This window comes from Alligator sinensis, unplaced genomic scaffold, assembly GCF_000455745.1.
Source record: "Alligator sinensis unplaced genomic scaffold, ASM45574v1 scaffold295_1, whole genome shotgun sequence".
Lineage (NCBI taxonomy): Eukaryota > Metazoa > Chordata > Crocodylia > Alligatoridae > Alligator > Alligator sinensis.
In genome coordinates, this window is record NW_005842754.1 from 44,024 (window position 1) to 64,348 (window position 20,325).

At 51.6% G+C, this 20,325-nt stretch overlaps 1 protein-coding gene across 8 annotated transcripts in view; it reads right to left on the reverse strand.

Annotated features, from left to right (window-relative positions):
- The window catches only part of INPP5J (inositol polyphosphate-5-phosphatase J), a 34,340-nt gene that overhangs the window by 9,904 nt on the left and 4,111 nt on the right, over nt 1-20,325 (reverse strand). For 5 of the 8 annotated variants that reach the window (XR_003096439.1, XM_025216610.1, XM_025216612.1 and 2 more), the window contains exons 1-11: nt 17,870-18,200; nt 15,810-16,657; nt 14,764-14,970; nt 13,928-14,038; nt 11,213-11,321; nt 9,176-9,292; nt 8,916-9,091; nt 5,219-5,330; nt 4,534-4,643; nt 3,929-4,118; nt 3,314-3,451 (exon numbers count right to left, since the gene is read on the reverse strand). Coding sequence is in view for 7 of the 8 variants with exons in the window: in XM_025216610.1 (XP_025072395.1) it covers nt 3,314-3,451; nt 3,929-4,118; nt 4,534-4,643; nt 5,219-5,330; nt 8,916-9,091; nt 9,176-9,292; nt 11,213-11,321; nt 13,928-14,038; nt 14,764-14,970; nt 15,810-16,657; nt 17,870-18,094 (2,343 nt within the window). In the remaining variant the exon portion in view is untranslated. Of the gene's footprint in view, nt 1-3,313; nt 3,452-3,928; nt 4,119-4,533; nt 4,644-5,218; nt 5,331-8,915; nt 9,092-9,175; nt 9,293-11,212; nt 11,322-13,927; nt 14,039-14,129; nt 14,971-15,809; nt 16,658-17,869; nt 18,201-20,325 lie in introns of those variants that run through there. The other 3 variants (XM_025216613.1, XM_006034610.3, XM_025216614.1) reach the window with 3 other exon arrangements.

The following is a 20,325-nucleotide window of genomic DNA, read 5'->3' on the forward strand; positions in this document are numbered from 1 at the left end:
GCTGAACAGTCAGAAGACCTCCAAACCAGGCTTCACTGACATCATAGACTTGGATTTGGGGCAAATCATGCTGAGAAGAAATCTGTTGCTGGGAGGAACCAAAGGAGAACCTGGAACTACCAATCCTCAGAGAAGGAACTTGAATTTCAGGGAACACAGAGCTGCAGTGGTGGAGGGCTGCTTAACAAGTTTCGGTGAGCAGTGGAGGGCCACAAGAGTAGCCCCACCCCTTGACAGGTGCCCTGCTCTCTGGTCACCAGCTTAGGACCAGAAGTTTTGCCCCTAACTCCTGACCTTTGCCACCAGAAGTCCTGCGCCTTGCCCTTAGAAGTACTCCTTTTCGGAAGGGCGGTTGCCATCTTGGAACCGGAAAAAACCCAAATTATATACTAAAAATGAAACATCTACAATAGAATATTTTAATTTTATTTCAAAAAATATTTTTGGCCTGATCTGTATGTGTTTGCATTGTGTATATAGAGGTGATTGCATAATAGCTCAAAACAAAGTCTTACTCTTGTATATCGGGGGGGGTGGATGGATATGGGTGGGTGTATGTGTGTGTAGGGGGGGATGGGGCATGCATGGATGTGTGTGTGGGGATGTGTGGAGTGTGGGGGGTATGTTTGTGGGTTGTGTGGGTGTATGAGCCCCTTGGCAGCGCATGGTCCCGCCGAGCCCCAGGACTGCATGTGGCCAGGTTGCCTGCTCCATTGTGCAGGGCTCACATGTCAGAGCCCTGCACCACCGGGGGGGAGCCCAGCAGGAAAAAGCTAGCAAGGCAGATCATAGGGCTTGGCCAGGGTGGCAGGGACAGAGGAAGAGCCTGCCTGGCTCCAGAGCGCAGAGCTCCCTGCCATTCCCCATGACCTGCGCGTACCAGTGAGCGGGATTGGTCCATCAGCTCCTTCACATGGGGCTCTGCCCAGAGGCACAAGTCAGACAGAGAACCCGGGAACTACACACAAGCCCCAGGGAGCCTCGCGCAATGGAGCCAGGTGGACCCTGTGTCCCTGCCAGCCCAGCCTCCACACTCCTGCTGCCCCACCTTGGGTCCCTGTTGGCCCCAGCCGCGGCACACCAGTGTGGACCCCACACTCCCACCCAGCTGCCACTGCCACTCCCCCTCCACCACTGCCACCACTTCCCCGACCCACCGCTGCTGCTGCCCTTCCCCTGCTGCTTCCCTCCCACCTGCTGCCGCCCCCTCCATCTGCCCACCTCTGCTACCACTTCCCCCCCACCCCCTCGCCAGCCAGCCCGCTGCCACCTCTTCCCTACCTGTGGGACTGGGGTCAGGAGCCATCCTGCAGTCGAGGCTGGGAGCACAGCACACGCTGCCCCCATGGGAGAGATCAGGGCTTGGCCCCATGCAAGCACAGCAGGGGCAGCCCGGGGCCGGGCTGAATACAGCGATTTGGTAGGCACCTGCTCTTGGGCCAGATGAAATCGCCTGGCAGGCCGGATCCAGCCCATGGGCCATATTTTACCTGCTCCTGCAGTAGTGTAACTAAGGGGGGGTAACCAGGGCAGTAGCCCTATGTGCTGCCTTAGGGAGCTTCAAAAAGAATAGCTGCTGCCTCTGCCGCTGGCTGTGCTGCTGCCACCAGCCAAGGCTGTCCTGAGCAAAGCTCTGCTGCTCTATTACCTCTGCACAGAGGCTGGAGAAGGGTCCAGGGAGCATATCCCTGTTCTCATCCCTGGTTGCTCTTTGTTTGAGCCCCAGCTGAAAGTCACAATGGCAACTTCCTGGTGAGGTCCCCTCCCTCCTGTAGCTGTAAGCTGACACCCTGATCAAGGCAGGCTGTTCTGGGTCTATCTGCATAGCACAGGTGCAGACAGAAGTGACAATTTTCACTTGACCTGGCCACAGAAACCAGTGTATAGCTGTTACCAAATGCAAGTGCACGGCTGCAGACAGTTTGGCCGATCAGATGAAAATCTGACCCCTCAGGTATCAGAGAAAGAGGTCTTAAAATGTAGCTACTTTTGTAACTTGTGTCTGCCCAGCTCCCAGCTTGTCCTGTTTTCAGAATGGGAGGAGGGAAAGGGAATGGGGGGGGAGTTTATTCTGGGGAATTTTCAGCCCCCTGGAGGGTGGGGCAGGTGTACTGGAGCCCCCCAAATTGGGGGTGGGGGCTCCAGTTCACCCACCCCACCCTTCAGCACCAGCTGGGGAGCCCCAAGAATGACTGCCCTCTGCTGCCTTTCCCCCCTCCCCTTCTGAAAACAGCGAGCCCTGGCAGAGAGCCTGGCCATTGCTATGGGAACCTGGCTCCCAGCACAGCTAGATTCACCTCCCAGCTGGAACCAACAGTGAACTTCTGTTTGGTCCAGGGTAACTTGGAACGTTTTGCAAAAATTGTTCTGAGTTACAGCTGGGCGCTGCACTTCTGTCTGCACCCACAAGTCACTGCAGCTCACTGGTGACTGCCTGGGAAGCTAGCCCTTAGAGAGCACTGTCAGGAGGCAGCAAAGCCCAGAGTGCTACACCGCACTGGACGCCGGCTGCTAGCACTGCAGACAGCAGCACTGGAGCTACGAATGCCAGGTAGCAGGCGAATCAATGTTGCTGTTTCAGGCCGTAGGCAGCTTACCATGGGTCAGGAAAGACAGATCCCTAATCATCCTCTTATATCGCACTGCACCAGCCAGGAACACAAGGAAGGGAAGAGGTAGCACTAGGCAATGGCTGTTCATGGGGATAGGCATCAGCCCAGCCTGGCAAGCTTTACCTTCCTATAGGGCAGCTCAGCTCCTAGCAGGCCACATTGTCCAGTCAGATTACACCAAGGGGGTCTTCAGGCTGCCTGATCAGGCCAGATCTCTGCTGGGCTCTGTGGCTTTTTTGTGCCAAGGTTCTGGGCTTTGTCCCACCATGGGACCTGGCAGCAGATAGCTTCACTGCTCTGCACTCCCAGGGGAACCCAGGCCCTCTCTCTTGTCTTGGCCCCATGTCCTACGTTGGTTCCCAGCACCACTTGGCCTCTTGCCCAGCTCATACCCCCTATGCCACACAGAGCCAGGGCTTAGGAGTTCCCCATTCATCTGCTCAGACACTGCAAAAGACAGAGATGTAGAGGGGCAGGAATTACTGCCCTGAGGGCAGGGGGTAAGGGAAGGAGGGCGTCAAGGCTGTTTGATCAGGCTAGCTCCCCTGTCACTGGGGATTTTTAAAGGGATAGATATCCACACTGCAACACCCCAGCACTTGATGCCCTGGCCCATGTAATGAATACGGAGGGACCCACCAGAGAGGCGAGGGGTGTCCCTACTCACTCCACCTGCCCCTAGTGACTAATGACTCTCTTACCCTGTAGAGACCTATCCAGTCCCAGGAGCTCCTATGGAAGATGCTGGCCACCTTGTATCTGACAACAGCTTGATCTGGCCTAGACCACTCATCAGCAACTTGAATCTCAACCAGGGGCTTGTCAGTCTTGGAGGGAAACTGTCAAAGAGAAGCACAGGATAAGTGGGGAGGGGCAATGGCACTGAGGCTGGTTCACCAGAGATGTCTGTCGGTGATGACTGCCACAGCCACTAGGCCAGCAGCTCCTCTGTCCAAGCATTCATTAGAGATGCACCAAAGGCAGCCCCAGGTGGCTCTGTTGTAAATCCCCCTCATAGCAAGGGACTGACCAAGTATGCGAGGAGGCTCTAGGCTCCTGCGTCTGCCTGTGGCCTTACTCATGACCCTCTCTTGAAGTCTCTGGTACCTTCAGTTACCTTGTGACTCTCCTTCCCCTTAGCCACAGTACAGGGGAGTCAGAAACTGCCTTCCTCCCAGGAATGAAACCCCCTCCAACAGGGGCAAGAGAGCCACCCCAGTCATGAGCAAGACAGGCGCTCTAGGCCCTGCCACACCTAGGGTTGGAAGCACGGGCACCCGAGCGCAGAGGAGCTCCAGAAGACACACCAGGCTCACCTGCACTGCAAAGATGGCAGCCACTGGCTTGTGGTCGCTCACCATGTACTCCATGTGGCTGCAATAACAGAGCTGGGTCACAGACAGGATGCTCCTGCTGGGTCGTCTGCCACTGGGATTGTGCGAGGCACCTGAGGACTTGATCTTCCAGAGAATCCGATCAGTCCAGGCTGGCTTTCGCTTCTTTGCACTGCATGGTACAGATGAGAGTCACTGGGCTGCCATAGAGCAAAGCCCCCCTGCCACTGTGTCCCAACAGAGACTAGGGTAGAGGAAAGTAGTGTCTCTCTCCTAGTACACCTAGCACATCTTAGTACAGCTGCAGGTAGAGGCATGGACTGCCAGCAGTGAGACAAGGACATGATCCTTCCCCATAACTCCCTCCAACCCAGCTTGCCATACCCTTCCCCTCTGCCCACCACATCCCTTCCCACATGTACCCTCAGTGCAAGCATTTCTGTTACCATTGTGCTCCTACCACACCAGTCAACCAAGCACCAGCACCCATTTTACAGAGTAGGGTCCCACAATTCCCAGCCCCTGGTCTGATCACTAGTGTCCATTCAGGGCAGAGGTGCATCACACCCTGGCTTCCACTCTCTTACCTTGTGTCATACTTGTTGGTCCCCACATCGAATTTAAAGGTGGGTGGGAAGTTCAGGGGACCCTCCTGGAAACCACTGAGGATAGGCCACGTATTCTTGGCAATGTTCAGCTGCAGGAGGCAAGGGGTAAAGTAAATGGACAAAAATTGGTGATTCACATAACCCCACTTTCAGACCCACAGCTCCTGCACGGCCAGAACCCCATTGTTACGTTCTCTCAGGAACCTCAGAATTGAACAGCACGGGCAGCTGGAGAGCAGCTGGGGAGAACCAAGTGAAGTGCTCTGCATATGGCCCCCTCCTGAGTTAACCCAGGACCACCCTCTTTACCCAGAGAATTTTTTGGGACCCAATAATCTTTCCAATCTTCTGGTGTGGGGGAAAATAGAATGGGCCCCATGTTCTAACTTACACATTGGTATATGACTACAGGGTGGATATACCTGGAAGAAAACAGGTACAGGGGACAGGGATGTCTCCCCTGACCCTGGGACTGCCTGTAGGCAGGAGGTGCTACAGGGAGGGACATAGGCTGTGAGAGCATTAATAAACCCCCCTCCTTTGCTCAGGTGAGCATTAACTCTGAGGCTCATTGACTAGGCACTCTGATCTCTGGGAAGCAAGACACTCATATACATGAGCATGCCTCTACTCCTAGTAGATGGTCTGCCAGTCTAGGTCTCACCTGGTCCTTCTCCCACAGCTGGCTTAGGATGTTGTTGTCGATAGCATATTTCACAAAGCGGATGTCTAGGCTCTCAATGCGGAAGTTGAGGTCCCCAAACCAGAACACAATGCTGGAGAAAGGGAGGGCAACAGCAGGGGCAGGATGAAGAAGGGTAGCACTGGTACAGCAACCCCATTATACAGAGCAGGAGCCTGTGGCTCAAGGAACAGAAAGCAACTTTCTCTCAGTTTGCAGTGACTGATCAACAGAAAGAGAGTGTTGAGAGTCCTGCTCCAGATTTGGGATCCAGCTACTGAGTCATGTTGTCAGAGTGGGAGAGTGGGAGAGTGCCAGGTGTCCCAGGTCTTTGACTGAGACGTCAGACAGCACTGTCTTCTTGAAAATAAAGGACAAGGAACATGCCCTGGGTAACCCAGTGGGGTGGGAATGGTCCTGTCCCTCACGGACAACCGGTGCCTCCTGAATTTGAGGGGGTACCCGCAGAAGCTGCTGGCGGCAACGGCAGCAGGGATGGCGAGCATCTGTGTACACTGCCACTGCTGTTGGCAGTGGGGGCAGAGCTGGCGAGCTCCTGCAGATGCTGCTGGGGGGGGGGGATGCCAATGCTGCTGGTGGTGGTGGCAGTGGGGACAGTCCTGTCAAGGTGGGCACATCGAGCTCCCACAGACGCCGCTGGTGTTGTCGGTGGCGGGGACAGCCCCCCTGGAGCACGCCTACCAGTTGCCTATGCTGTCCCTGACACCAGTTCAAGTTCACCCTGTCTAAGAGGCACTGTGGAGTGAAGCCATTCCATCAACAAGACCAGACTGAGTGCTGCATGAAAATTCCTAGCACCTAGCATGATGGGATGTGACATCAGTACCATTGTAGCACACAAACAGTATCAGAGAGGGTGCCTTAGGAACCTACCCTGGGTAAAAAGGAGGGCTTTACTCTAGCACAGGGGTTGTCAACTGGGGGTACGTGTGGGTGGGCAGTGATGGAGCGCTGCCACCTACCACCCCATGCCACTGCCTCCCAGGAGCAGACCTAGGAGGAGGGCAGTGGTGCCCCTTTGTGGGCCACAAAGGCGCTCCCTGGCTGGCTGGATGCGGGGGGGGGCTTGAATGTGCCAGCTGCTGCCGCCATCCACCACCCCAGGCCGACACCCACTACGCCGCTTTCCCACAGCTGGTCGCACATGTGGCTCCACAGGCTGCTGACGAGTGGTGCGCAATTGGCCGGGTGTGAGGCCTGTCAGCAGCTTGCGGAGCCGCACATGCAACCAGCCGTGGGAAAGCGGCACACAGTGGCCGCATGGGGTGGTGGGTGGCAGTGGAGGCAGCCCCCACCTCCACATCCAGCTGTTGCCACCAGAAGGGGTACACTTCTTTAAAAAGGTTGAAAAGCCTTGCTTTAGCAGCCTGTCCCATGCCTACAATTGTTCTACTCAGGGGCCAGAGGATCTGTGACAGCAATGAGGACTGCAGAGTCTTGCTAAGCCTGTTCATCTCCCTGAAACCAGGCCCAGAGTTTAGAGGAAATATAAGACATGGGATGGTGATCCCTGGGAAGTACTAAGTAGGTTGCCTGTACTGCCGGCACCTCCCCCAACCCCGCAGATGCTGGCAAAGCCAGTGAAGAGCAGAGCTGTGGGGTCAGCTAGATGGATGCTTCTCAGGTTCTGGGAACCCTCAGGACTGGAGTAGTTAGGGGGAGCCTGGAGAGAGAAAGGGTCTTTGGAAGAGATGGGGAGAAGCAGCTTGGGTCCCTGGGCAGATGCAGGGGGAAGCAGGATGCAGTTCAGCAGATGTGAGAACTGTGGCCAGGCCAAGGCAGCAGCCTGAATGCTCTCAGCCCTCCAGAGCACATCCTTTGCTGCAGAGGGAATGTAGGTCATTGCTGTGCTGATAACTCCTCAGCTGGCTTCCAGCCCTGCCCATCAGCTGCTGAAGCATCTCATGTGCCAAGCCCCACAGCCCTGGATATAAATAGGGCCTGGTTTAAAACAACATTTTGCATTTTTCATGAGAATCATGAAATTAAGTGATTTTTACAAAAAATGCAATTTGCAATGACATGTCATGATGTCATACTTTCTCATGATGTTGTGCTTGGTGCTAGCAAGGTAGAGGACCCAGAACAGCTGATGCTGGCCTGACCATCTTACTTCGACAGGCACCTGTCAATAGAAATTTTCACCACATATTCCTGCTCTCCCACGTGACTGCTTAAGTCAGATTTTCCAAAAAGTCATATGGGAGAGCAGGAATATGTGGTGAAAGCATTCTCCAGCAAGCAGCAAAAGCCTAGGGGTAGGGAAGGGGGAGGGAAGGAGTCACAAAAGGGTCAGCAGGAGGAGAGAGCTTGGGGATGGGTAGGAGAGGGGCTATTTGCTCCACCAGGTGGGAAAACTGAGGTAACAGGAGTTGGGGGCGGGGGCAGGAACACATGCATGGAGGAGCAAACAGCCCCTTCTCTACCCAGTACCAGGGTGGTCTGCTAAGGCAGCCCTGAAACTGTTCCTGCCTCTTCCAGTGAGGCAGGGAAGAGTGTGGAGTGGGGGGTGCTGTGGGCTTTTCAGCAGTGATCAGAGAGGCCTTGGGAGCAAGCCTTCTGTTGTTGCAACTAAACCTGGCCCTAAACCTGCCTCCTAAACCAGTTGGAGACGTTGGGGGGCGCTATGATCTGGGTACAAAAATGTGGTCCCAGCCATGATCAGGCCAAGATATTAGCGAGCTGGGCCCGTGATTTAAACCAGGCCCTAGGTATAAATAGTCAAAACCTTCTGCTTAAGTCAGACTTTCCAGAAAGTCACATGGGAGAGCAGGAATACGTGGTGAAAATTTCCATTGCCAGGTGCCTGCCAAAGTAAGATGGCCAGGCCAACATCAGCTGCTCTGAGGCCTCTACCTTGCTAGCACCAAGCACAACAGCATGGTAAAGTAACCCACCACCTGGCAGACCCAGAGCAGATTCCCTGCTTCCCAGCTAGCATAGAGCAGACCACCAGCCTAGCCCCAGTACCGGCTGGTTTGTGCAGGGAATGGTTAGGCCTTGAATCTCTCTCTCCCAAGCCAGTGCCCAGATGGCAGTGGGGCCAATGGCCAAAGAGGTCAGGCTGCAGCAGTGGCAACAGGCAAAGCAGCTGGAGGGCAATCAGGGCAATATCAGACCTCACTCTCAACTCTGCTGCCAATCACTATGTCCACCAAGGCCCAAGGGCCCAGAATTCTGTTGCAAGCTGCTCCCTCGAGCCACATCCTTCAACTTCTGTTGGCCCATCACTAGCCTGACAGGGTAGATCAGGGTATGGTATATGGCCTGTGGGCCATATATTTGATTTCCCTGTTCTAAATGATCACAGGCTATGGAGAGTCAGTGCAGTGCCCCATACACAGCTGGATGGAATGCACCCTCAAGCATGAAGGTTGCACAGCTGGGTTTGGTTTCAAAGGCCTGGGGAAAGTCAAGGCTACACAAACCTGGGGTGGGTAGGTCTGGATACCTGCTCTGCAGTGCGTAGCACACCCTGAGAAAGACGCTGGCTTCTGATCCTCTCAAAGTCAGGACTCCACAGCCCAAATGCTGGGCTGATAGTGTGGGACACAGCATCACCAAAGAGCTTTAAACTTGGACCCCAGTGCCAAACTAGTGTTTGGGATGGTAAGGGGGAAAGGATCAGGGCTGGGGGAGAATGGGAGACTGTACGTACTCATGGTCCAAGATGCCACTAGCCACACGCCCTTCAAACTGCTGCATGTTGAGGATAGTGGTGAAGTCCTCCTTGCGCTGCTCAGCTTTCTCCAGGTGAGCTGGCAGGTGGCAGTTCAGAAAGCAGACCATGTGGCCAAAGATGGAGAGTCGCACGCTGACCCCACCCTTATTGCCCTGCACCAACAGGAATGCAAGCCATGTCATTGAGAAAACCCTCACTCACTTATTGCAGCTATTTCCCTTAGGGGCCCCACTCACCCAATAGCCACCTAGGCCTGTCCTGGTGCAGTCTGTCTGAATGTCCTGCAAGAAGGGAAGGTGATAGTACTTGGAAAACACCAGCAAGATCACTCCCTGCATCCGGACTGTGCTCACCTGCAAGAGGTAGAGGAGAAGCATGAAGCAGGGCATAAGCCCCTTGCAATCCATGAGGAAGAAAGTTAATGTAGGGCAGGTTTTTCAGAAGATGAAATGAGTGAAGGGGCCACACATCCTGTGACAGGGCAGGTTCCCCCCACCTTGCTATGATTTACTGCAGGGAAATCAAGCCAAGGTGAAGTTACATCCCTAGTGCTTTTATCAAGAATTTGTGGGGAGTAGGATGGTGGGGAGGGGAGGCATTGTTAATGAGGATTCATTAACAGGAATTCAGAGCTAAGGTTGTCCTGCAAGATGCTGTACCCTTCCACAATGTTGAGTTCAGTATGGTTCATACCTCAGAAAGTGAGAAAATTCAGTACAACCAACTTTAACACTGTCCCCTGGAGCTGGCAACAGGCACCCCAGGGAATCATTTGCCAAGAACATGATAACAAGGCATTGGTATTATGTGGCACTATTTTAAATAGTGGGGGATTAGTTGGAACAGCCTGGCAGAGCCACGATTGTGATGATGTGATCAGGGTCTAATCTTCCCCCTGACCATAAGTAAGGGAAGAAAGAAAAGAGGTATATCTGTGGACACAGAGATCCAGTGGGCCTCATGTCAGTCCTGTGCCATGTCAGCTGTGTCCATGGTGGGGCTCTGGAGTTTGCTGTGAGATTGTCAGCAAGCAGGTGGAAAACAAGAATTTTTTGTGTTTTTGCACTCTGGGCAAACCCTGCAGGAGAGTGGGGGACCAGCTTCAGATTGGATACATCACTTCAGATTGGATATAAGGAAAAACTTATTTATGGTTCAAGTGTCCAAAATCTGGAATGGATTCCCCACAGCAGTGATACAGTCACCTAACCTGGAGATCTTCAAAAGATGAATGGATGCACACCTTGCTGGGTTCATCTGACCCCAGCAGTCTTTCCTGCTTGCAATCAGGGGGCTGGACCTGATAAACTCATGAGGCCTCTTCCAACCCCTAACTTCTATGAATCTATGAAACCATGGGGGTAGGCAGGGAGGTGCTGCTGAACACCAGAGGGGTGGAGGTTCTGAGACCCAATGGGGAGCACAGGAGTCTTACCTACAGCAGGCACTCAAACAGTCCCTGGCTCCTTTCTGCCACAGCAGCAACAAGGTCTATTTCCAGCTGCTGTTGCAAGAGCAATACCATGGGGCTGCTTTGCCTACGGGTTATAGGCTTCACAAGAATGGGGATGATTCTGTAGCCTCTACTAATATGACCCTAGGGCTAGTGCCCTGCTTACCGATCCCAGGTTAAGCATTTACCTTCACTCTGAATTTCCTGGTTTTCTGAGGCTTGACTCTTCCTGACCTTGACATTCTGAAAGAGCACGAGACTCCACAGGGTGACCTTAGCTCAACATTAATATAGATTTTTGTCAGTGAATTTTTAGTTTTCAGAACACAAGAACGGTGTTTTGAGGCAGTTAATTGTCATTCAGGCATTTATACCTACCAGGTTTGCAGCTGAGACCTACAGAACTACAATCATTACCCTAGTGCTTAGTTAGCCCGCCTTAGCTGCACAGAATTGGTACATCCTAACTCCCATTTTACAGTTGGGAACATTAGACACTTAGAGGGGAAGCACCCTGTCCAGAATCACCCAGAAAGTTGTTGGCAAAGCCCTCCCAGCCTTGTGCTCTAACTCTTAAGCAATACAGCCTCTTGCTGGTCCATGGTCATTAGTCTGGTGGTGACACCAGACTGTCTCCTTTTTAATAGCTCCCTGTGTTCTTCCAGGGAGTTCTCAGTAGTTCTTCATCCTTGATGAGTTTTCACTGGGTTAAGGGACATATCCTGCACTTCTGGGTAGGATGTCCAGGTGGATTTCATCAGATTTCTGCCCAAACTAAGCAGGCTCCTGAGCCCAGGATTCTTTTCACACACAACCTTACCAATACAAAGTTAAAGGGACTCAGCACATCCATGAAGAGCTCACTCCATTGGTCCATAAAGAGAGCATCCTTCAGGCGCTTATTTATCATGGAGTTCACCTCCTGCAGCCTGGAATGGAGACAGACAGGAAGCTGATCACAGGGCTGCCAAGATGGTACTTGGTCACCCTCTGAACAGGAGCTGAAGTCCAATCCTAAAAAAACCCAGGATTTTGGCAACATGTAGACTCTATCCCTCCAGGACAGTCCTTGCTGCTGAGAGTGGACAGATGAGTATATCTGTATTCTGTCCAGCCTCAAGATTCCAAGCATGTGGCTTAGGCAGAGAGGGTATTCCCAGCAGAAGTGGTCTACCCGTTTCCTTCTGCACTGCAAGCTAGACACAGAGATGAACGGTAAACTGAGGGTGAGTTTTCACTCTGTGGGGGTTGTCTGAGGAGACTAAAGACACCTCCCTTGAAGTAAATGGAAGTCAATTTCCTTGATTCATAGACCTCTGGGACTCAGGAGGTCTTAGGTGTTATGGGTGCCAAGCTTAAAACTGGGGCCAGAATTCACGAGGAGCTCAGGTTTCTCATACATCAAATGTGCCAAGCACTTGGCAAAGTCTAAGCCCATCTCAGCAACAGGGAGATCTGAATAACTTTTTAAAGGCATATTATAAATCACAAAGTTATCATGGTCACATTAAATATTAAGGCACTATTTAAAGATACCTTCTAAAAGACTCAGAAGCAATTAATAGACATCACAAACATTTGGCAGACATGAGAAGTGTGCTATAGATGCTTATAAACCCACTATCAGAAGATGGAATAGATGGATATAAGCAACCTATTGACTTATTTGACTCCAACAATCAAATATGCATTTATTAAAGCAAGAATCATTAATAAGCCCAGAAAAAAGCCCATAGAATGTAAGTAACAACCTCAGGCAGGATCTCTGCACAGAGACAAACTGCAGAGTTTCTTCTTTGAGTGTCCCAGCACCTCCATCACACTTATGTCAAGGTTTGCATCAATGGCACTTCAGGATTATTAATTATATGCCCCAGCTCAGCCTTGGCAATTATTACCAAAATGAAATGAGTGGGAAATGTTTCCAGAGAACAACCGAGGACTGTTAACAATGTCATGTGACATAATGAGACAAAATAAAACAAGTAAGTATGTAGAAAGTGAAGATCCCTGGGGGAACTCTGGTTTAACCCAGATAAAAGGGAGGGAAGAGAAGTCATGACTCCCTGGAGACTGATAGGAATGAGGAACCATGCCAAACAGATACAGGGGACCAAACCACCAGCCTAATATATGACTGAGCAAGGGCATATCTGCCTTCCCAGGCCACTAGCAGAAACAAACCAAGCCCAAACATAGTCTCATTCAGGCTAGCTCTTTTACTCTACACATGCAAAGTACCTAGCACAGGAGGACCACCATCCCAGCCACAGTCAGCTGGCCCTACTAAAATACATAAAATAACACCCAAGTGGCCTGTCTTAAATTAGACCAGCATTGCCGACAGAATTTCACTGTACTGAAATGAGTGCTGCTTTATTGATAGAATTGCACTATTACTGGTGTCAGCAATAAAAGGACAACAAAATCTTGCCCTTGAGGCCTGCTTAGTATGTACAAAGGCAGACTGATGAGGATGAAGTTCCTATGGGACTTTGGAGGGGAGGTTTAGCTATCCAAAAGTCTGACCCTGAGAGGTGCAGGCTGCCGTTGGTTTCTATTGTAGTTGCTGGCTTGTGTGGAAGCTGGGCAAGTATGAAGAGGAGTGTCAGAGGGCAGATGATGTGGCTAGACAGTATTTTGCCCACCCCTGGGCTAGAGTGTTCTTACTACTTTTAATGTTATATTTGTGTGTGTGTCTGATTTTTAATCCCCTTCACTGCTATTCTATAACATGTAATAAAATATACATAAAAATACACACACTTAGGGAAGCAGTACTAGAACACCAATCTGTCTGCTCAAAGGCTAGGCCTCAGTCATTTCAGGCACAAAACTCCTTTAGGACATTCAGTAGTTCCAGGGGGTATGCACTGGTGCACTCATACCCCCTTTAATTCCTGGTCCACCCAAAGTTTTAAATCAACTGTCGGACAATGGCAGCAGCATTTTTAGTCAGGCTGTGCCGACTCTCTTGACTCTGGGGCATCGTTATAATCTGCCTGATCCCTTCTAAACTCTTAATTCCACAGGTATTAATGAACCTCTCTTCCTTTTAATGGTCTTTATGTTCCATCACTCAAGCTACCCTTTCTTCTGCAGTTCTGCTATCTGTTAGCTGCTCCTGATAATGAAGGTCCTATTTCACAGCCCTACAGATTGTTTTTAACTCATTCCAATAAAGTTATATTTGTTTTTGCTTCAATCTTAAACTGAATAGTATACCCATAGACCTCTAAGCCCTAGGCCCCTAGTATACCCCTAGGCCCCTAGCATATTAATACACTTCTAGTTTCTTTGAAACTGGAGAAAAATATGTATTGTTTTACTTGTAATGATGCACCTCACCACCTGCACCCCACTTCTAAAAATTCTAGATCTGCCCATGAGGCAACCCAAGCAGTAGGTCTGTTAACCTCTCTGTGGACCTAGCCACTACAGGACAGCTTCCCTCAGTAGCCCCTGATACACTGATATGACCTAAAAAGGGGGAGGATCCATTGGCTCAAAGGCCCCTGGCACCTCTGTTCCTTACCCAATGGCGATCATATCAGTGTCAGTCGTGTCACCCATGTTGAGGTGCAGCAGGGATGTCACATCACTCGGGGGCATGGCTGTGCCAACGTTCCAGGTGACCACAGTGATACTTAGAAAGACAAAGGAAGAGCATGCTTGTGTTCTGATACAGGGTGCTCACTCAGCCCCTCTCCAGCTCTCCCTGCTTCAACCCCGCTCACCAGTTGCCCCCCTCCCCTTCAGTTTCTTTAGCTCTTCATCCAGAAGTTGTCACTTTGGAAGAAGAAATGACTAGTCACATCCAAGGCTGAGGAATAAGGTAAGTGTCTAGAGAGGCTCAAGCCAAGAAAAGCCTGTTAGGCACTCTGTCCACAGACATTACCAGGGGGAGCTGAGCCCTTCCAGGTGCATGGAACATGGGCTAACAGCACAACATTAAGCACCCACAAAACAACTGAGGAAGACTGTCCTCTGAAGCATAATTAGTACTTCTGAACTTGCTAGCCCATGTGCACAGGGCATGTATAAGCAGGCAGAAGACAAAGTGCTCAGCTTTGGTCAACCCTGTCCTGTAGTCCTGCACCTAGACTGGGTTATCACTCGTATCCCTTGTTATGCAGCCCCTTGACTACTCCTTATGCTACTCAGGGCAGAACATGTCATTGTTTTTATAGCAAATGCAAATTATTTTCAAATACACACATGAATATGTTAAGCCATTTGCACAACACATAAGAGCACCAAAGGGCAGGGGGTTCAAGCCCCAGAGCCTATGCTGTACTAATGGGTCATACTGGAGGCTGCAAGGGAAGCCAGCCAGGGAGCAGATGCTGTCACAGAAGCAGGACATCTCACAGGGAAGCACATGATGTGGAAGCTGGTTGGACTTTAGGTACAATCTCTGTATATAGTACTTCCAGAGGCAAGTCAAGGCTTCTCAAGTCAAGACAGCCTCCTTGGGTTAGGGCATCTTCAGGGGAATTGATTCCCCAAAACTTGTTTCCCCAATCCTTGTTCAACTTGGTTGTCCTCGAGGCAGAGCTCAACTTCTTTCTTAGGTCTCTGGGGAGGAAAGGGTCAATTGAAGTCTGGGGAAAATGGTCCTTGTTCAGACAGAATTTCAGCATAGTTAGCTGTTCCTTCCAAAACAGCTACCGACTGAGAACAGATTGAGTTTTCAGTGCCTGGCAGAGCCCAGGGCAGGAATTCGCTCTCCTTGATGCAGAGCCGCTATTAACACAATGCCTTAACCTAATAGTGCAGCATGTACTAAACACCAACCAGCTTGCTGTACTGATGGCATGGGCAGACAGTACCCTTGCAGGTGTGGAAAGCATGGTATGGTTCCAGGGTGGGTAGACAGGGCAGTTCCAGAGATCTGGGAGCTGGGACGTTACATGAAAGGAGGGAGTGTCAGTCCCCATAGCCCTTTAGGCCCATCTCCCCTTGGGCAACATATCTCAGGCCACTCCCAACTCTTGAGGACAGGAAGCAGGTGACAATCCCATATGGACTCTACTCCCTCTTGTCCCTGCCTTTATGGAAAGGACTCTGCTAGCCCATGTAGGCTAGGATGGCCTCTGTTGGCCTCCTTAGCTTAGAGTGGAAGACCCAGAGGCTACGTTTAGAGAGGACAAAAGCAGTGATTTCTCTACTTCTCAACACCAAGAGAAGCATGCCCACAACCAGGCCCCCACTCAGTATTTGGAGCGTTGCACCTCCTTCTTCCTAGCCCACAGCAGTAGAGCTTAGAGCACTACACATCTCTGGAACAGGCTCTGATTTCTTATGTAATACCCCCAAAAGTCTGCCCAGCACCCCAGTGAAAGGCTGAACCTCCCTCCTCACGGCAGGGGTGACAGGCTGACGAGCCTGCCCCAGCTTCACAGACCCACGCTCACCGGAATGTTGCGTCTTCAGCGGCCCGGCCCTGCAGAGCCTCAGAGGTGTCCACGCAGCTGGGCAGGCCAGGGGATGAGCCAGCCCTCCCGTAAGAGGTGAACTCCTCTGACTCAGCTTTCAACAGCATCCCAGGCTTGGAGGGGCCTATCCTTCCTCCTGAGATGAGCTCACTGGAAATGGCTTTGGGGAGGCTCACAGGTCTGTGGGATGAGCCAGTTCTGCCTGCTGAGAGATAGTCGCTGGACTCAGCTTTGGGAAGCGCTTCCTTCCGCTCCATGAGGAGCAGTTTTCCTGAGGTGGCTGGATCAAAGGTGCAGAGTTCTGGTAGTGGGGACCGGCTGGGTGACTGGCTGAGCTTGACGGAGGGTGAAATACCAGCATGGGATGCAGAGCTGCCAGAGCCAGGAGACAGAGGCCTGCACTCTCCTGGGGACAGTAAGTTAGGCAGTGTGAACATTTGGACCCCGCCTGCCCCATCAGGTTGGGCTCTGTTGACCTCCAAAGACAATGGCTGACTAGGCCTGCTTAGGGACCTGTCCTCTGGCCCACTGTACTGTGATCCATCAGGCTGTGAGCGAGAGGGTCCAGAGTGAAAAGGGTCAAAGAGCACATCTGGCCAGGAACCCCTCTGCATTGGAGGTATGCTCCCCCCAGGGAAAGCTGCTGAGAGGGCCCCACTGGACCCCTCAGGTTGGAATCTAACAGACCCCTCTGTGCTGAGCTGGGCTACAATGGGACCAAGTAGTCCAGGGGAGGTTGCTGTAATGGAGCCCCTTGGTGATATGGACTGGGGCCCAATGGACGAGGATGATCCCTGATCCATGTTGTCATGGTGACTCAGCTCCATCTTAGAGAGAAAAAACAGAGAGTACATTAGACTCTGCTGTACAAGGTGTCCCCTTCACCCTGAATATAGACTCTCCTTTCTGCCCTTGTACTTGCTACTCATTCATCCTGTGAAAAATAGCATACATCAACCCAACATGAGAACCAGCCTGACTCAGGGCTGCTCTCATCTTACAGCTAATGGGGAAGCCTAGAAGATCCAAAGAACTTGGGATAAGGATGGACGAGAATATGCTGTTATCTGTATTCTCTGTAGGTCACCCCATTTCTCTCAAGAGGAGAGCATCAGTCTTATTTTAGGGCAGGCCTCAGGCCCTGACACTGTGACCTTGGATGGCTGAAGCTTGGGCACAGGAGTCAGTGTGGTTTCCCTGGCCATTATGCACAGGGCTCTCTTCCATTTGCTTATTGCTTCCATTTGTGGTGGAAGCTGAGGATTTGCCAGAGCCCTTTGGGCAGACAAGACATTTCTAGACCAGGATCTTCCTTCTCTACCTTTCCCACTCTCACAGGGCACCGGAGCAGACCACTGGGGTGAGCTACTGTGTGTTCGTGAGCTCCAACACAAGAAAGCAGGATGGGAAGCTCCAAATGACCAAGATGGCAGTACAGATTACCCTATCAGGTTGTTTGCATTCCAGAGCCACTTTGCCTGAGAAAAGGAAATTTGAGGGGCCAAAAAGATCCAGGTCTCATGGCAGCCCATATCCAGCCCTGGGAGAAACAAGTCAATGAGCTCTTGACACAGATACTTCTATCCCCCCAGCCAGCCTTTTGGGTCACCACTCAACACTGCTGCCCCCACCACTTCAGCTTTCTTTCCTCCCTAGCAATCAGTGCAGTGAGGGTTTCCTGTTGTAAAGGCTGACTCAGAGGCAAAGGCAGGCTTATATAGCAGCAAGGAAAGCACTTTCTAGCTCCTTCAATCATGGTCTCAGGGCAGCACAGCAAGGTACCGAGTTGTGAGTAACCATGTCTGCACTGCATAGGCACTCACACAGCACCAGCTGGACACCTGCTGTCTTGTTCTCACAGGCACTGGGTTGTGTGTGCAGTAAGGAACAGTGTGAAAAGAATCTTTTCTTCAGCCATTCCAGTCCTGGTGAGCCAGCTTAGAGCAGAGAAGCAGAGGCAACCTCAAATGGGTCACAATGGGGTATCATGAGATTTTAGGAGCTTGGGAGGGAGTACAAAGGCCTGAAAAGTGACAGACCTTGTAAAAGCATAGGGCAGAAGATTCACCAGTGCTCAGATAAACACTAAGGAGACCACAGCCATACACAGGAGGCAATGCTGAACACTGAAAACCAAGAACAAAGGTCCAGATTTTGTTGCTCCAACTGCTATGTAGGAGGCAATGGCACCAAAAGACATGTGGTGGGGAGCTGACTTTAGAAGAACCCCTCACTGCCACAGCTCCCAGCTGCCATTGCTGCATTCATGGTGAGCTAAGAAATGCCAGACTGTTCCAGATGGAGTGGTGAAGGCTGCAAAAGCTCATCTGATGGCAGAAGGAATGGCCCTCTGAATAGAAGAAGATAAGCAGTGTGCCTGTTCTGTGGGAGAAAAAGGTCATTAACATTACCAGAGTCATTTACACTATGAAGAGTGATATACATGAAAGGACCTGGCCTTCCACACGCACTCCCACTTGCCCCCACTGGTTGCTGGTGTGTGAAGGTCCCACAATACATGGGGGTAATGCACACACAAAATAGCAGGCCTGACCCCTTCCTTCTGACTGATGGAGCGGAGCACTGAGGGGTTCAGCAAGGGACAGTTCTCAGGCCATGCTTCTTCCCAATCCTCAGGCTGTCTCTGCTGTTTTCCCTGCCCAGCTTGACCTGGGTCTTCTGTGTACAGAACAGAATATGAAGGATCAGGGGCATCACCCAATGCCACAGCCCAAGGCCCATGGTAGAATGAACCCCACTCCACCAGAGCCTTGGCTTCCTCTCCCCTTGACCATGGTACTTGCAAGCCCCACAGCCACTTTTGTCCCAGCACTCTGGCCTGGCTCACACCATTTGTCCTTTTCAATGAGGGGCTGTGTTTCCATCTCTGCTCAACAACCATGGAACCCTACAGCAGGAAGCAGGGTTCTCTCCCCACCCCAAGGAACTGGTCCTCTTTCATAAGCTCTAGTGGGACAGAAGGCCTATTAGGCAAGAGCAAAGGATGAGGTATAGCAGCCAAGATCCCCCAGCCATCATTAATCCAATTAAGGGGAGATTGACAGGGGGGCAGGCGGACATTGGCTGCTGTCCCTCATCATCTTCCCCTTAGTGGAGTAATTGTATCCTCTCTACAAAAAGGAAAGCCCAGGGCTCCTGGGTTCTATTCTTAGTTCATTCTGTGCTTTCAGGCAAATCACTTAGCACAGGTGCCCCACTGGATGCAAGTGTCAGGGAGACAGCCCTTCATCTTCAGATGGCACAAGTGCAATATTGGGACATGGGGCTAAGGTCCAGCAATGGTTAGCAATTCCAGGCACTGAAACCAGACAGCCCAAAGGTCCAGGTGCTAACTTAGCACTGGGCAAGATCAGATTCCTAGAAGTGCTCTCAGGCTGGATCCCAAAAGCTACTTATCCTTGGGTTACAGCTTGGTCTTAGTGTTCTGCATTAGGTTGCAGTGGCATCTCAGTTGCCTCTGTGCTCAACTCAGCTCTCTGCAACATGGGGATGTTGATGCATCTCACCTGGGGCTGGACCCAAGGCTGAAGATATGTAACAAGATATGACAGATATCTCAAGCTGCAGATTTTATGGATGCTCTTTAGAGGCAGGTACCAATACTCCCCTCCTCCCTTGGAGCCCTACTCCCCTCCATACCCTTCATTTCCCCTCTCATCCCTGGAAGAGCACAAATCCAACTTGCTGACACTCATAGCATTCCCTTAATGTCTCCTTCATTTCTTGGTAACCCTCCTTTGGGATTTCTTTGCTTCCTCTAAGGGTAGGCACTATACTTTCAGCTCCAGGAATGATCTCTACCCCACAAATTTGTGGGCTCCTGGATAACACTGTCAGTTCAGCCAACATTCACGCAGTGTGAAGTGGGCAGGGAGGGGGGCAGAGAGGGTGAAGGGACAATCAGGGTCATCCTACTGAGGAGCAGACTGGAGTGCAGCAGGGAGACAGGCAAAAAGGCATATGCACCTGAAACTAGATAAGCTGCAAGTGCCACACAGGTTTGCTATAGGTCAAAGAAAGTCCATTGTGAGGCAAGAAGACGACCACTTGGGGAGAGGTACAAAGGGGTGGGGGGGGATGGAGCAGGGAGGACCCTGAAGGGCAGGGCTAGGCAGATCTTGCCTAACTTCACATCAGTGAACTTCCTGCCCCAGTGAGAGCTTGCCCGGCAGAGGGAGTGACAGGAAGCTCCAGATTCAGGCCAGAGTTGCATTCAGCCCCTATGAGCAGCAAGAGTCAGAACTGCTTTCCTTGCTCCCCAAAGCACAGCTCCCCATGCACACCTCACACTCGGTCTCTCCACGGCTCCAGATCATCCTTTGCTACCTTGTCGTGAAATGGCCCAGGCCCAGCACCAAACTCCCCCAGGCCTGAGGCAGAGCAGGAGAAACCAGCCATTAGCCTGCTCACCTGTCAAATCTCTGGCAGCCGTGGGCGAGCAGTCAGGTGGCACTGCCAAGAGGCAGCCGCCCCC